The sequence below is a fragment of the Antechinus flavipes genome, chromosome 2 (assembly GCF_016432865.1).
Source record: "Antechinus flavipes isolate AdamAnt ecotype Samford, QLD, Australia chromosome 2, AdamAnt_v2, whole genome shotgun sequence".
NCBI lineage: Eukaryota > Metazoa > Chordata > Mammalia > Dasyuromorphia > Dasyuridae > Antechinus > Antechinus flavipes.
Genome location: NC_067399.1, coordinates 451,626,649 through 451,641,038, shown reverse-complemented (window position 1 = coordinate 451,641,038; position 14,390 = coordinate 451,626,649). Strand labels below are relative to the sequence as shown.

General features: G+C 37.9%; 1 protein-coding gene across 1 annotated transcript in view; it reads left to right on the top strand.

The window, feature by feature from the left end:
* Window positions 1-692: 692 nt before the first annotated feature.
* Window positions 693-14,390, top strand: part of TM9SF4 (transmembrane 9 superfamily member 4) — a 51,875-nt gene continuing 38,177 nt past the window's right edge. The window contains exon 1 of the mRNA XM_051979388.1: window positions 693-1,629. Within this exon, the coding sequence (XP_051835348.1) occupies window positions 1,615-1,629 (15 nt within the window). The 5' untranslated portion in view covers window positions 693-1,614. The remainder of the gene's footprint in view (window positions 1,630-14,390) is intronic.

The window sequence follows — 14,390 nt, the reverse complement described above, 5'->3', positions numbered from 1 at the left end:
TATCTCAAAGATGCTTTCTAGTTCTAAATCCATGATCCTGCTTTATTTACTGTTTACTATGAAGCAGCTAGGTTCCTTCCATCAGACAGATCTCAGTTCAAAACCAGCCTCAGATTTTTATAAGCTTTGTGACACTGGACAAACCCCCTAATCACTGTCTGCTTCAGTTTCCTTAACTGTAAAATGGAGATAATAATGCCCCATAGTTTACATGGTTATTGTTAGGATAAATGAGAAAAAAATTCCTAAGTTGCTACATAAATATCAGTAATCATCATTGCTTTATGATCTTGAGCAAGTGACTTTTTCGAAAGATAAATTTCATCCTGTGATCCTGATGGGGGTGTGACTATGTTCCCTTTTGAAATTAACACTCAAATTCTGTCCCCCTTGATTCCTGGCCCTTCCCGACTCCATGGAGTCTGTGAGAGAGCTTCTCAGGCTGGGACATTACTAAGGCAAATCACCTCCATTGATAGCTGAATCTCCATTCAAATTCAGACTGAAAAAGCCTTCAAAGTAATTTCAATTGGCAGACTCTTATCTGATGAGGTCAAACTGCCCCACCCCACTCCCCACCATCTGCTCATATAATAAGTTTCTGTTTACTCATTTCTTTGCAGAAGGTCAAAAGTATCGTATTTTTTGGTATAGCTACCGGGACCCTGACTGCTGAGAAGGCATTCTCTTCTCAGTGCCAGCCTTCATTTCCCTAATAGGCCTTTGCCAGTGAGGAAGTCAGTCCTTAGAAAAGCTAACTTCTCATCCAAGAATAAACTTCCATTTTTGCCACCTAAAACTCTTTGGGTTCGTGAATTCTTTCACGAAGGACTTGGTCGACTAAAAAGGGATTTCCACAACTCTCTGACTGCCCATCAGTCATGATTATCTTTTCAGCTCTAAATCCTACCATTTACTTCTTGAAGCGCTGTTTCTTTCTATGCTTTTCTTTCCTTTATTGTATTATAATTTATCGTAACAACGAACTTGTGAGATCCGGAAATCCATTTTTAAGATTAGGAAAACTGAGGCTCTCTGCTCAAGAATAGCAAGAGCTCTTCAGGTGACGTCACTGCAGGACTGGCTCCGAGTCCTCGGCGAAGTTAACTGGAGCACACAAAGTCTGAGGTATCGGCCCCGGACTGAGAAAATCCGGCTCGAAACAGCCCAGGAACCGTTTCCTCCTGCCAGGAATCAAAATGGCGCAGAGTAGCCAATCGTGAGTAACTAAGTAAGGAAGTCGTTGCCAGGAGTCAAGATGTCGCCGATACCCAGCTGTAACTAATCCATTAAGGCAGGAGGTCGTGCCAGGAATCAAGATGGCAAAGAAAGCCATTTATGGCTGACTAAGGGAGGGAAGCCGTCGCCAGGAATCAAGATGGTGTCCAGAGATTACCTGCCTACCCCCTACTCCCCGCTTCCCCTCCTGCGGCGAATCGGCTATACCGCAGTCCTCCTTCGAGTCCCAGAATCCGCGCTTCTGCCTTTCCGGTCACCGCGGCCCGAAGCCCCGGGGCAGCCCTGGACTAACAACCCCTAGCGCCCGGCTTAAACTCTGTCAGACTGTGGGCGCCACTTCCGCTGACGTCGGCGGCGGCGACACGTGGATCCAAGATGGCGGTGCTGATGGTGAGTGAAGGAGAAGCCGGAGCCGGGGCAAGAGCGGGCTGCGGTAGGGACCCCAAGGCCGGGGTCGAACCTGCGGCCGAGCCTCCCCGCGTCTCCACCCCGGCCTGGCCCCCATGCCCTTCTCTCGCCCCGCTCAGGCTCGGCAGGCCCGAGGAACCTCTTCTCCCGGGGCCGAGGCCTGAGCGGAGGCGCCGCCTTGGACACTCCCCGGAGAGCCAGAAGCCGGACCCCTAGTGGAGCCCCTCGGCCTCCTGGGGGCGGCTGGTCCCAACCCCCGTGGGGCGGCTCGGGGCGGGGTCCGGGTCCGGGGCGCCGGGCTTTGGTATCCGACTTAAAGGGAGTGGACCTGAATTCGAATCCCAAGTGCTTCCCACTTGATCCTTTGTGACCTTGGCCGAGTGGCTTCAGCTCTTTGGGGCCTCAGTTTCCTCATCTGTAAAAATGACGCTATCAGACCTGTCCTTTCTGTGGGCCTCAATTTTTTCATCCATAAAATGAACCGGTTAGACTAGGTGACTCCAAGGTTCCTTCTAGCTCGGTGTGCCAGAATCTTGTGTCTGATGCAGAGGGGACTGCCCGACAGGCTTAATGCACGCAATAGGTACTTAGGAGGCTAAATGGAAGGTACCGGAGACACAGTCACTTTACTTCCCCAAGCTTATCTTACCTGTCTCCTTGCAAATCATAAAAGTGCTGGAGAAGAAGGGATGCAGACATGGGTATAGAGATACCCAGGTGTATGTGTGTGTATATGTAAATATACATATATTCAATTAAGTAAACATTCATTAAGCCCTTACTATGTGCCAGCACTAAGTGCTAGGGATACAAAAAGAGGCAAAAACAGGCCATGTCCTCAAGGAGCTTACAAGGATGAATGTTGAAAACTATCTTTGCATGTATTTTGAAAAGTAAAAAGTATTCTTACAATTATCTTATTTGATCCTGTGAATCCCCGTTTATTGTTGAGGAAACTGAGGCAAACAAGATAATTACAACAGGAGCAAACTCTATACTAGGTAAATAGGAAGCACTGAACTTAAGAGGGATTGGGGAAGACTTTCAGTAGAAGATAGTATTTTATTTGGTATTTATAAAGTGTGTGTGTGTACAATTTACATACATATATTATTGGCATAGTTTATTCTTGATGAGGAAACTTTACCAATGCAAACAGGCAACAATTTAGTCTCATGGAGGCACAGGAAATAAGTGACTTGCCCAGCTTCACACTACCAGGAAGTTTCACAGTTTGAGAGGTTCCAGTACTGGAACCAGTCTTCCTAACTAAGAAATCAAGTCTTTTCTCCAAGGCCAACTCTTTAACTCTAGTACTTTGTAGTGTACAGAAATACTCACATCTCAAGGAGGAGAAAAGCAAGCAATGGCAACCTCTCTGGAGATCAGTTTCTTCCTTTGTAAAAGGATTAGGTAGCTGACATTTATGTAGAATCTTTTAGGATTCATAAAAATACTTTACATGAATTATCTCTTTGGATTTTTATCAGAATTCTTGTGAAATAGGAGCTACCTAGGATCCTTATTTTACAGATAAGGAACTGAGGCCCAGGGTTTCACAACTGATGATGAGCTTGGGAAGCAGATTTTAAACCCAGTTCTTTAAGATCCTTTTATATTCCAAATTCTATGATATTTTGAGCCATAGAGAAATAAAGTGAATATCTCCAAACTAGTAAGTGTTAAAACCTTGGGTCTTTCTGATTCTAAAAGCAGCTTTTATCCATGAAACAACAGGTATATTATTTGGTATTTATAAAGTGTGTGTGTGTGCAATTTACATACATATATTATTGGCATAGTTTATTCTTGATGAGGAAACTTTACCAATGCAAACAGGCAACAATTTAGTCTCATAGATAGACAAACTAGAATTGGGTTTGTGACTGTTCTTTGTTCGAGAGAGCTAGTAAGATGTGGAGAAAAACTTTGAATTTGAAGTTAGGAGACTTGGATTTTAATTTCAGTCTTATCACTTATTGAACTTTGGAAAAGTCAGTTCCCTTTTTGGGCCTCTTTTAAATGAGGCAGTTTCTTAGGCTACTTTCAGTTCTATTGTTTGTGCAGTTCATTCACAATTTTAGCAAACGTTTATTAAAAGTGCCAGATGTTACAGAGTACCATTCTGGAACTGGGAGAGATACAAAATGTAGAAAAAACAAAACTTGACCTCAATGAATTTCAGTCTAGTAAGTAGATAAGATAGAGCAGCTAGATGCTATAATGGATATAGTGCTGGACCTGAAGTCAAGAAGCATCATCTTCCTGAATTCAAATCTGGCCTCAGATATTTATTACATATGTGACTCTGAACAAATCACTTTACATTGTTTGCCTCAGTTTTCTCATCTGTCAAATGAACTGGAGAAGGAAATAGTAAACCACTTCAATTTCTTTGCTGAGAAAACCCCAAATTGAATCACAAAGAGCTGGATGTGACTGAAAAACAGCAAACTGATAAGGTGCAGCCACAAGATATAGCATACATGAAAAGTACATCAGAGAGTTACAAAACTCTGCTATATGCAAGTTTTGAATTGGAAGGGGAAGGAATTAAATTCAGCTTCACACAGGAAATAGCCTTTGAATTTGGTTTTAAAAGGTAAGATAAAAATTGAAAAGCAAAAGGGAGAGGAGGGAGGATCTTTCAGGTACAAGAGGCCAGAATCAATCAAAGACATGGAGGTAAGAGCACACAACGCATATTCAAAGAATGGAGGAGTCCAGTTTGCCTGGGATCATAGAGTATATGGAGAGTGATATGAGAGAAGACGAGCGTCATATTGTTGAGGGCCTTTGTGACCAGGTGGAATTTTGAACTTTACTTACTAAATAATAAGAAGCCATCAAAGATCTTTGTGCAGAGTTGTTACATGCTCAGATCTTTATATAAGATTTTGGGTTTAATATAATGCCTGAATGGGTGAGGGTAAGTGGTAAGTTGGAATGGGAAAAGAGTGGGTATTTGATGCCAGAAATTCAGCACAAGTAAAATTGACAGACTTTGTAATTGAGTCTTTTCTCATCTTTCAATCCAAAGATAGTCCTAAAGTTATGAATATGGAAAGAAATAAGCATTTTTAAGTGCCTACTATGTCTCAGATATTATGCTTAATGGTTTATATATATCATATCAACTATATCCAAAGGGCATAAATTATGTGATGATCAACTGTGATGGACTTGGCTCTTTTCAACAATGAGGTGATTCAAGGCAATTTCAATAAATTTGTGATATAGAGAACCGTCTGCAGAATTATGGGGATTGAATGTGAATCACAACATAGCATTTTCACCTTTTTTGTTGTTTGCTTGCTTGTGGTTTTTTCCCTCATTTTTTTTCTTTTTTTGATCTGATTTTTCTTGTACAACATAATAAATGCACATAAGAATTGCACATATATAAACCATATTGGATTACTTGCTAGGGGAAGGAGAAAGGAAGGGAGAAAAATTTGGAACACAAAGTTTTACAAGGATGAATGTTGAAAACTATCTTTGCATGTATTTTGAAAAGTAAAAAGTATTCTTACAATTATCTTATTTGATCCTGTGAATCCCCATTTATTTTTGAGGAAACTGAGGCAAACAAGGTAAGTGACATGCCTAGGGTAACATAGTATGTGAGGTCAAATTTGAACTTGTTTTCCTGAGACCCAGGACTTTAGTGCACCTAGCTGTCCCTCATATAGTAATATGGAGGTGTCAATGGTTGTGTTACACAGAAATGGCAAAGTCAGAAGAGGGAATAGATATGGGAGGAAAGATAATAAAACTTGATTTTGGCTCTGTTGAATTGTGGTGCCAGTGGAACACCCAAGTAGAAATGTTCTGTAGGCACTCTCCCTCTCTACAAAGATGCACAGCATAGCATCAAAGAGATGTCAGGATTACCTCAATCAGCTGACAAGTGTTGAAGAAACAAGTACAAAGGAAACCATTCCTGAGTAGTCCACATTCTAATGTGGTGGATGAAGTTTAGAGTACAGGAAATTGGCCAGGAAAAGAGTAAAGAAAGAAGAGGAACCAAGGTCCACCCATGGGAAGTGGTTGCAGATAAAATCCAGAGCAGTTCTCCTAGTTGATTCCTTAGTTCTGTTCCAGTAGAACTATACTATATCTGTCTGTCTATATAGTTCCTTATAATTCTGTATTTATTCCTCTAAGAGTCTGTTTCCTCATTTGTAAAATGGGTGATGATGCTTCCACCATTTTATTCATCACAAAAGAACCGTGAGGTAACTGCTTTTTGGTTTGTAAAGCACTATATAAATGTGAACTACTTTTACTAAATAAAAAGAGAACAGTAACATTCCACCCTCACACATACCTTCCTCTTCCAGAAGCTGTTCAAATAAAGATGTACTTGGTCCATAATAAGTGTCATTCAATAGGGACTTCTCCTGGAGTGATACCTGTTAATTTCATTCCGTGGACATTTACAGAAACAAAGCCTATAGCAAGTAAATGACATTTGTCACTCATCAAAGAAGAATATCCCTGGGTGTTGGTTTTCTCTTCTCCAGGAATGATACATTGTTGTGGGCTTACTTTCCTTATTAATGGACAGATGACTAAACCTTTCAGTTTAAATCGAAATAATTGCCTGGAAAGGAATTTAAGTCCCTCAGTAATTATTTCATAGTTTGTCTGGAAATATTAGACATTTCTTAATTGAGATTGTTTGAACATAGGTACTTAATATTTTTGATCATTTTGATTTGTTCATTGAAAATATGTTTATAGAAACAAGAGTGCATAGAAACCCATTTCCCTCATCTTTCCTTTTTTTAATGACATAGGAAATCTGTGGAATAAGATAGTAATGGGAAATTAGACCAGTTCCTGCTATAGTGAAGATGTTCAGTAAAGCTGTATTGACAGTATTTGGTCATGGTAAAATATTCTTTTCATAGGTGGGGAGTTTTGGGTTGAGTTTTTTTTTTCTTAAGGAATAGTAAATTACCATAAAAAACTTTCTGCTGTGATTCACTGTTGGGATTCCACAAGGAAATAAGGTGTACATTATATTAAACAAACACATTCTGGGCTCAGTATATTGTGTATTTTGTGTATAGTCACTTGAACTTTTTAGCAACTAAATTGTAAGACAATTTATAAAGGATGTTGTGAAGGAGATTTCATATTAGGTCCAATAGTGAGAGTTGAAAAACTAACTTGTTAGAAAAGATGTGTGTAATATGCAAATTGTGGTCACAGATTGACTAGAATGGATAGCTGATTCAGTCTTTAATAGGGGAGCTGGACTCTACCTTTGACACACAGATTTCACAACCTAGTAAAATGAAACTTGCCTTTCAGTATCTAGGTTCCTGTGGCAAGACTTGGTTATAAGACAACCAGACAGGAACTAAGCAAGTGACTGTGTAGCCTCATGGTTATGGGAGCTGGATGTTTTGAAACATTAAGGTTTAAGTGCTTGTCTAAAAGTTCTCAAAGTTTTTTTTTTGTTTTGTTTTGTTTTTTCTGCTCTTTCCTCTCATCCTCTCCTATGCACATATTGCTCTATACTTTTTGTTTGTTTCTTATCTCTCCTTTTTATATTGTTTGTCTTTTCTCTTCCCCTTTCTGGACTGCCATCAACCACATCTGTGTTAGGATAAAATGAATGAATATTTTGGTGCTACCTTTTCCACTGTTGCACTGGTGCTAACTATAATTCCATACATTCTCTTTGGTTTCCCAAATATCTTTTAAACCTGAGTTTGAGTCATTACTGTAAAGTTTCAGGATCAGGAGTTAAATTAGCCAGCAATGTAACATGAAGAAGGAGCATGTCTTAATTTTTAGTGGAGACAGCTACTGTTGGTGATATTATTTTAGTAAACTTGGAGAATTTTCATGTAGTGATATTGTTTTAGTTTTGCTACCTCAGGGGATTCACTTTAAAGAATAAAGCCCCAATTTCTTCCCTTTTAGATATATCTGGTCACCCTGTCTTTAGTATTTAGTTTTGGTCCTACTTGAATGATTAAAAGATTTCAAAGTCCTTTTGGAATTAAGGAGGCTATAATGATGCTCAGCATCACAAAGAAAAGGCATTTTACTACCTTATCCATGGCCAAAAAAGCAGCCTTGGGAACTTTATGCCAAATGTTGCTGCATTAAAAGGAGCAATGTGCCAGTGGACCAACCTTGACCCAGTAACCAATTAGCCACAATACTTTGGACAAGTCTCTTCCTATCATTGGACCTCAGGTTTCTCCATTTGTAAATGAGACAGGGTGATGTAGGGATGTTTTATGGCATTCCATGATTCTGTGTAGGGGGCTGCAATGTTAAAGACTGCTTCCCCATGAAGCTTAAAGGCATGAATTGTTCTGATTCCTTTCATTCTTAATGCCCTTGTGGTTTTGAATAAAGATTTAGCTTTTTTTCTCCTGACATGTTAATTATTAGTTGTATCACTGTGTATTTACTCCCTCAGTCTGTGCTCAGCCAGATACTCTATTCTGCAATCATCACTGGACTATAAGAACATTTAACTGATTGCCTCATTCTCTTCTGTGTGTATACACATAAAATACTTGGATAGGTGGTGATTTCTCCTTGCATAGCAAAACTTATCTTATCTTCCTTCAGTCCATTCACATTGGACCTCTAGGAAGAATGGAAATAACATTGAGTTGCTACTTGCTTTCCTCCTTCACCTGGTTTCTCTTTTATAACCCTAGCAAAAGTTTTCCTTTGATCTAGCATTTAACTAACAGGCAGGAGAATGAAGATGGTCATGGTGCTTCCCTTTCAGAGTTTTGATCTGGGAGGGTGGGAAGACACTAGATGAACCTAGAGCCATTTGCCTTCTTTTGAATGATACAAGCTGCCCATCAACAAATCCACTTTGATCCATGAACCATTTGCTTAAACCACCTTTTTCCAGATGTGGACCAATGACACTTGGGACTTCTAATAGTCTTTTATTCAATGTTTATTAAAAACTTAATATTAAATGTTAGCTCACAAAATTCACTTGGTAATTATTTACACGTTCATTTCATTACATAAAGAATATTAATTTTTCAATCACTTCTCACTGTTTACCACAATTCTTTACCCAATCTCATTTACTGTCCCTTGCATTATTCTGTTAATCTTCATTACTTTGTTAATACTTCCTTCCTATGTGTATGCATAATGAGACAAACATAAATTTGAAAAACCTATGGGATTCAGGAATCTTGCTAAATGTAGCCAGTAGATCTTTTTAAAAACATATATGCACTACAGTATGGGCTATAATTAAATTCCAAGACTGCTTCAAAAAGGAGAGTCGAGATTTCCCATGTAGCCAACAAGAGAGATCTGGAAGAAGCCAGAGGCCAGCTGGGCTCATTTTATGGATCCTGTTTATTGATCTGGAGGCTTCAATTGCCTTCCTCCTCCTTGAGGAACTTCAGGAAGATCATGAGATAGTAGAATTTGCTCTGGCTATGTCACTAATTAGTTGTGTGACCTCAAGCAAGTCATTTCTTCCCTTGGGGTTTCAATTTTCATCTCTGTTACATGATATCATTGGTTCAGATAAAATTTCAGGTTCCTTTGAGCTTTGCTGTTAAAGGATCCTGTGATTTTAGTTAGGAAGGTGTGTTCTAGTCTTATTCCAGTTAAACATCTTCTGCAATCAACTGTTTTTTCTTTTTTGCCATGTAATTTATTATTTTAAATTGTCAATTATTTTTAGCTTTTTATTTTCAAAATATATGCTTAGGATAGTTTTCAACATTAAAAGAGAAAAAAAAATGAGAAAACAAAAAGCAAGCAAACAACAAAAAAAGTGAAAATGCTATGTTGTGATCCACACTCAGTCCCCATAGTCCTCTTTTCTGGATGCAGATAGCTCTCTCCATCACAAGTCTATTGGAATTGGTCTGAATCATCTCATCAAACAACTCTTTGTAGTCTGTTGTCTTCTAAATTCTATATAAAAGGGACCCTTCACTGTATTGTATTTTTCTTGTGCTTTTCCAAAATAGTTTTGATTTTTTATGTTGCTTATTTCCCTCATATCTGTTCAAATTTCTCATGGTGAATTTTGTTGTTTTGCTTTTGGTTTTTTCTTCCTTCATGATTCCTTTTATTCTACAAAGTCTTCTTGCTAAGTGTATTTTTGCTGTCATTCATTTGTGTCTCCATTCTCTAGAGGCTTTAATTGATTAGGTAATTGCTCTCATTAACTGCTTATGACCTTCTCCCCAAAGCCTTTTTTCTCTTGCTAGCTAGCCTGAGTTGAGGCTGATTTTCTGGGCTCGGTGGCAAGTTGTAGAGTGATCCTAAAGAGACTAGTATGGAGAGGCACATGCTGTTATGATCTTGAGGAGGAAGATGATAATTTTAGCTGCTTTTCCCACAAGAAACAGGTTTAGTGTGGAGATTTGGGAAATAGATAATGGTGAAAAAAGCAATTCTTTCCAAAGAGGGATGTGTAGACTTGGAAGGGAGCTTAAGGGCACCTAGTCTCATGTCATCATTTTACATATATTCCTTGGATCTCCCAGGGATCAGACTGGTACTAGCCAGTAAGAGATATCGAAATGCTTAAATGTAATTTTTGTATTGAAAAGGAAAAGGAAGGGAAGTTTCGCTTTTGGCAAGAAGTGGGTATGGTTCAATGGAAAGATCCATAGACCAGAAGAATTTAATTTTGTTTAATACTAGCTTTAGCTTTGTAACTCTGGGCATGTTACTTTTCCTTACTCTCACTTTCTTAATCTATAATAGAAAATGGGATTAGATGATTTCTTGAGATTCCTTTCTAGCTCTTTTATATTCTATGAGATTCTGTAATCAAACGGGTTATCTTATTAAATGATCTTCCTATCATTGGAAGTATTCAAGCAGAGAAGTTGAACGTCATATATATTTCATAAAGCAGATTTATTCAAAGGGTAAAAAATTGGGCCTTTCACATCTCTTGTAATTGAGATATTATGACATATGAATTAATATTAAATTTTCAGGCCTCTAATTTCCTTTAATAGAAGTTATTTATTTAATATTTAATTATTCAGATACTCCAGTCTGGGACAGGAGTATTAGGATGGGGAAGGGAAAACTTTTTGATCCTTACACATTTTTTTTGTGCTTTATTTTAATTTTTTAAAATTCATTTTTGTTTATATTCATGTTGACGTTCTTTGCCTTCCATCTTCCCCCTCCTCCTTCATTGAGAAAGCAAGAAAAACAAAACCCTTATTACAATTATATACAGTCAAGCAAAACATTCTCTCATTGGCCAAGTCCAAAAAAAAAAAAGCCTAAGTCTGCATGTTGAGTCTATCATCTCTCTGTTAGAAGGTGAGTAGCACTCACATTTAAATTTTACATGACCTATGTACTCTTTTTTATTTAATATTTTATTTCCCCCAATTATAAAAATGACTTTTAATTTTTTTTTTTTAATTTTGAGTTCCTAATTCTGTCTTGTTTTTTCCCATTCCCTTTTCCTTCATTGAGAAGGCAGTGTAGTCTTGAGTAAACATCTGCCTTTTCAATACATCAATTTTCTCATTTGGAAAATATTGTGGAGGATGGTGGTTGTGAAAAAAACATTGGGCTAGATAGTTTTTAAGTCCCTTCCAATTCTGATATCTTGAGAGACTTAGACCTTGTTTCTTCCACAAGGTTAGGTTTCCATGGACATCTTAATCCTAAGAAGAGTACCCTTGAAGATGGAGAGATCTTAGTTTTTGGGCCTCGTATGTTTTCTAACTTTCTAGGTCATCTTGAAGTCAAAGATGATGCATTAGATTACATTCCATGTAAACTCTTTAAGTTGCCCTTATCTTGAAACAGAATGCCATCACCTCTGCATTTAGAAAGAAATCAGGCAAAAAAATCCTGAATCTTGTTCCTTCACATCTCTTAAAATCCTTTTCTCTCCACAAGTGTGATAAGAGTTGCACTTAGTAGAAGTATTTATCACCCTGATTTCTGAAACTAAGGTTTGTGACCATTATGAAGGTCATTAGGAACATGGGACTTAAATCTAGAAAAGACCTTAGGAATTATGTAGTTAAGCACCCTCAGTTTAAGAATAGGGAAATAAGACCCTATGAAATTACTTGACTTGTCAAGAGCCTACAGTTAGTAAGTTGCAAGATTGAAGTTTAAACATATGGGATCTCTTGACTTTAAATTCAGTATTCTTTTCCTTTGTTGATTAAAAAAAAAAAAAAAAAAAAAACTTCTCCAAGAAGCAAGAGTTGTATTTGTCTGGTTTATCTATCACGTAGTTCCTATTCTCTCATTGATGAAAAGTCAAACTCTCTGAGAATTATCCTGATGATCCTATCAAATGAATGGGCCTAGACTTGTACAAACAAGACCATTCTTTCCAAAGGCAAAATTATATCCCCTTATGTCTTGATCACTGTGGTAATATAGTAATGACACCTCATGTTTGCTGTTAAATACTATATATGATTTTATTATTTTAAAAATGGCATGGAGTAATAGTTAGCTTTAAAGTTTGAAAGACTTCTGAGTTCATATCCTGCCTCTGTTCGATAATCTCTGTTTTCTTTTTTAAAAATATTTTATTGTTTTATTTTTGTCTAATTATATGTGCATATTAACTTTTTTATTATAGCTTTTTTTTACAAGATAAATGCATGGGTAATTTTTCAGCATTGACAATTGCAAAACCTTTTGTTCCAATTTTTCCTCTCCTTTCCCCCACTCCCTTCCCCAGATGGCAGGTTGACCAATACATGTTAAATATGTTAAAGTATAAGTTAAATATAATATATGTATACATTTCCAAACAGTTATTTTGCTGTACAAAAAGAATCGGACTTTGAAATAGTGTACAATTAGCCTGTGGAGGAAATCGAAAAGGCAGGCAGACAAAAATAGAGGGATTGGGATATCGTGGTTCATAGTTATCTCCCAGAGTTCTTTTGCTGGGTGTAGCTGGTTCAATTCATTATTGTTCTGTTAGTCTTACTTTTTGACTTCTATTTTGTGACAGTCCTCTGGTATAACAGAATCTTTCCTGGGAGGACATAGAGCAGGTTTTTGGTTTTTGTAGCTGGCCTCACAATGCCATATTCCAACAGTATAGATGAGGCTGTCAATAGGCTATGTTCTCTTCTGGATACCCAGTTTTTATCTAAGGAAAGACCCATGGGCTAACCACAGACACTGAAGAAAATAATCCCTTGATGAGGTTGGGTGCTGAAAATAATATGTGACAGTGAGAATCAGTTCAGTGTAAAGCTTTATTGCAAACTGTAGGGAAGAAGGGGAAAAAGAAAAAAGGAAATAAGGACCTGAAAAAAAGAGAGAGAGAGAATGTAAGGGTGGCACTGTGGTAGGAAGTAGAAAAAGGTCCATTTCTGAGAGTGGAGTTCTTATGCTATGATTTTGGGTGTTCCATTCCCACTCTCAGCTGGCAGATTTGCATAGCAGGGTCAGAGCAAAATATTATTTGGGGGTTATGTTACCAGGAAGAAAAACTGCTGGTAGACAGAATATTATTTGGGGAACACAATTGTGCTAACCCTCAAAAAATATTTTTCCGTGAGTATATTTTATAAATTTACACTCTCCCTTAAGGAGAAACTATCATGATCTGAAGACCATCAGACCCAATTTATAACAACTTATAACAAAATTTAACATTGTTGACCACCTTCCCTTCCTGGATACTCTCTCCTTTCTGGGTTTTCATGACATTTTCTTTCTTTCTTTTCCTCTAAACTGCATTACTACTCCTTGTCTCCTTTGCTGAATCAGCATCTTCTCATGTCCTAATCCTTAACTATAATTTTATCCAAGGTCCTGTCCTTGTGGGCCCTTCTCTATCTCTTTTCTTTGGCAATCTCATTGTTTCCTCTGGTTTCATTTATCGTCTTTGTGCAGAATCCAAAGTCCATCTATCCAGGCCTCATCTCATTTTTGAGCTGTATTCCTTTGTCATCGTATTATGTCACCATGTAAACTTCCCATGGGATGTCCCATAGGCATCTGAAACATCCAAACATCCAAAACAATTCATTATTCCCCCCCTCAAAACCCAATTTCCCTCTTTCCATTGAGGATACCACCATCCTCCTAGTTACCTAAGCTTGTGCTACCTTAGAACCACCCTCAACTCTTCTCTCTTTCGGCTCAGAACCCACCTCAAGAGTCACATGGAATCTTCCCCAGATAATCTCAGCTGCTAGTGTTCCCCACCCCACACCCACAACTCTCTTGTGTGTACTTTGTATATGTATTGTATTTATTTATACATCTTCAGATTGCACATGTTGTTTTCCCCAGTTATAAACTCTAGGATCTCTATCAGTACCTTATTCCTAATAGATTCTTAATAATTGCTTGTAGATTGATGTTTGTTACTCCAAGGTAGTCACTTAACTTCTTAATACCTCAAGCAACTCTATAACACAAAAAATAAAGAATAGTTGTCATTTGCATTGATGAAGAGACTTCTCATTGAGGATTTCCTTTACAGTTTATCTCATAGCACTTGACCAGTAATTTGTGCCTGGGCTGTCCTCCCTTTCTGCTCAGTGAAGCTTCCCTTGTAACAAAGTGAGTAATAGTTATCTGGCTCTATTTCTCCCTTTTCTTCTCCAAGAAGATGGGTGCATCTCTTTTTCTTGGACCAGATTGTTCATTATAACAACAGATTAGTTTTGTTTTTTCCATTTATTTTATTGTGGTCATAGTTTATAGTTTTTCTAGGTTTACTTCATTCTGAATCATTCACTAAAGAC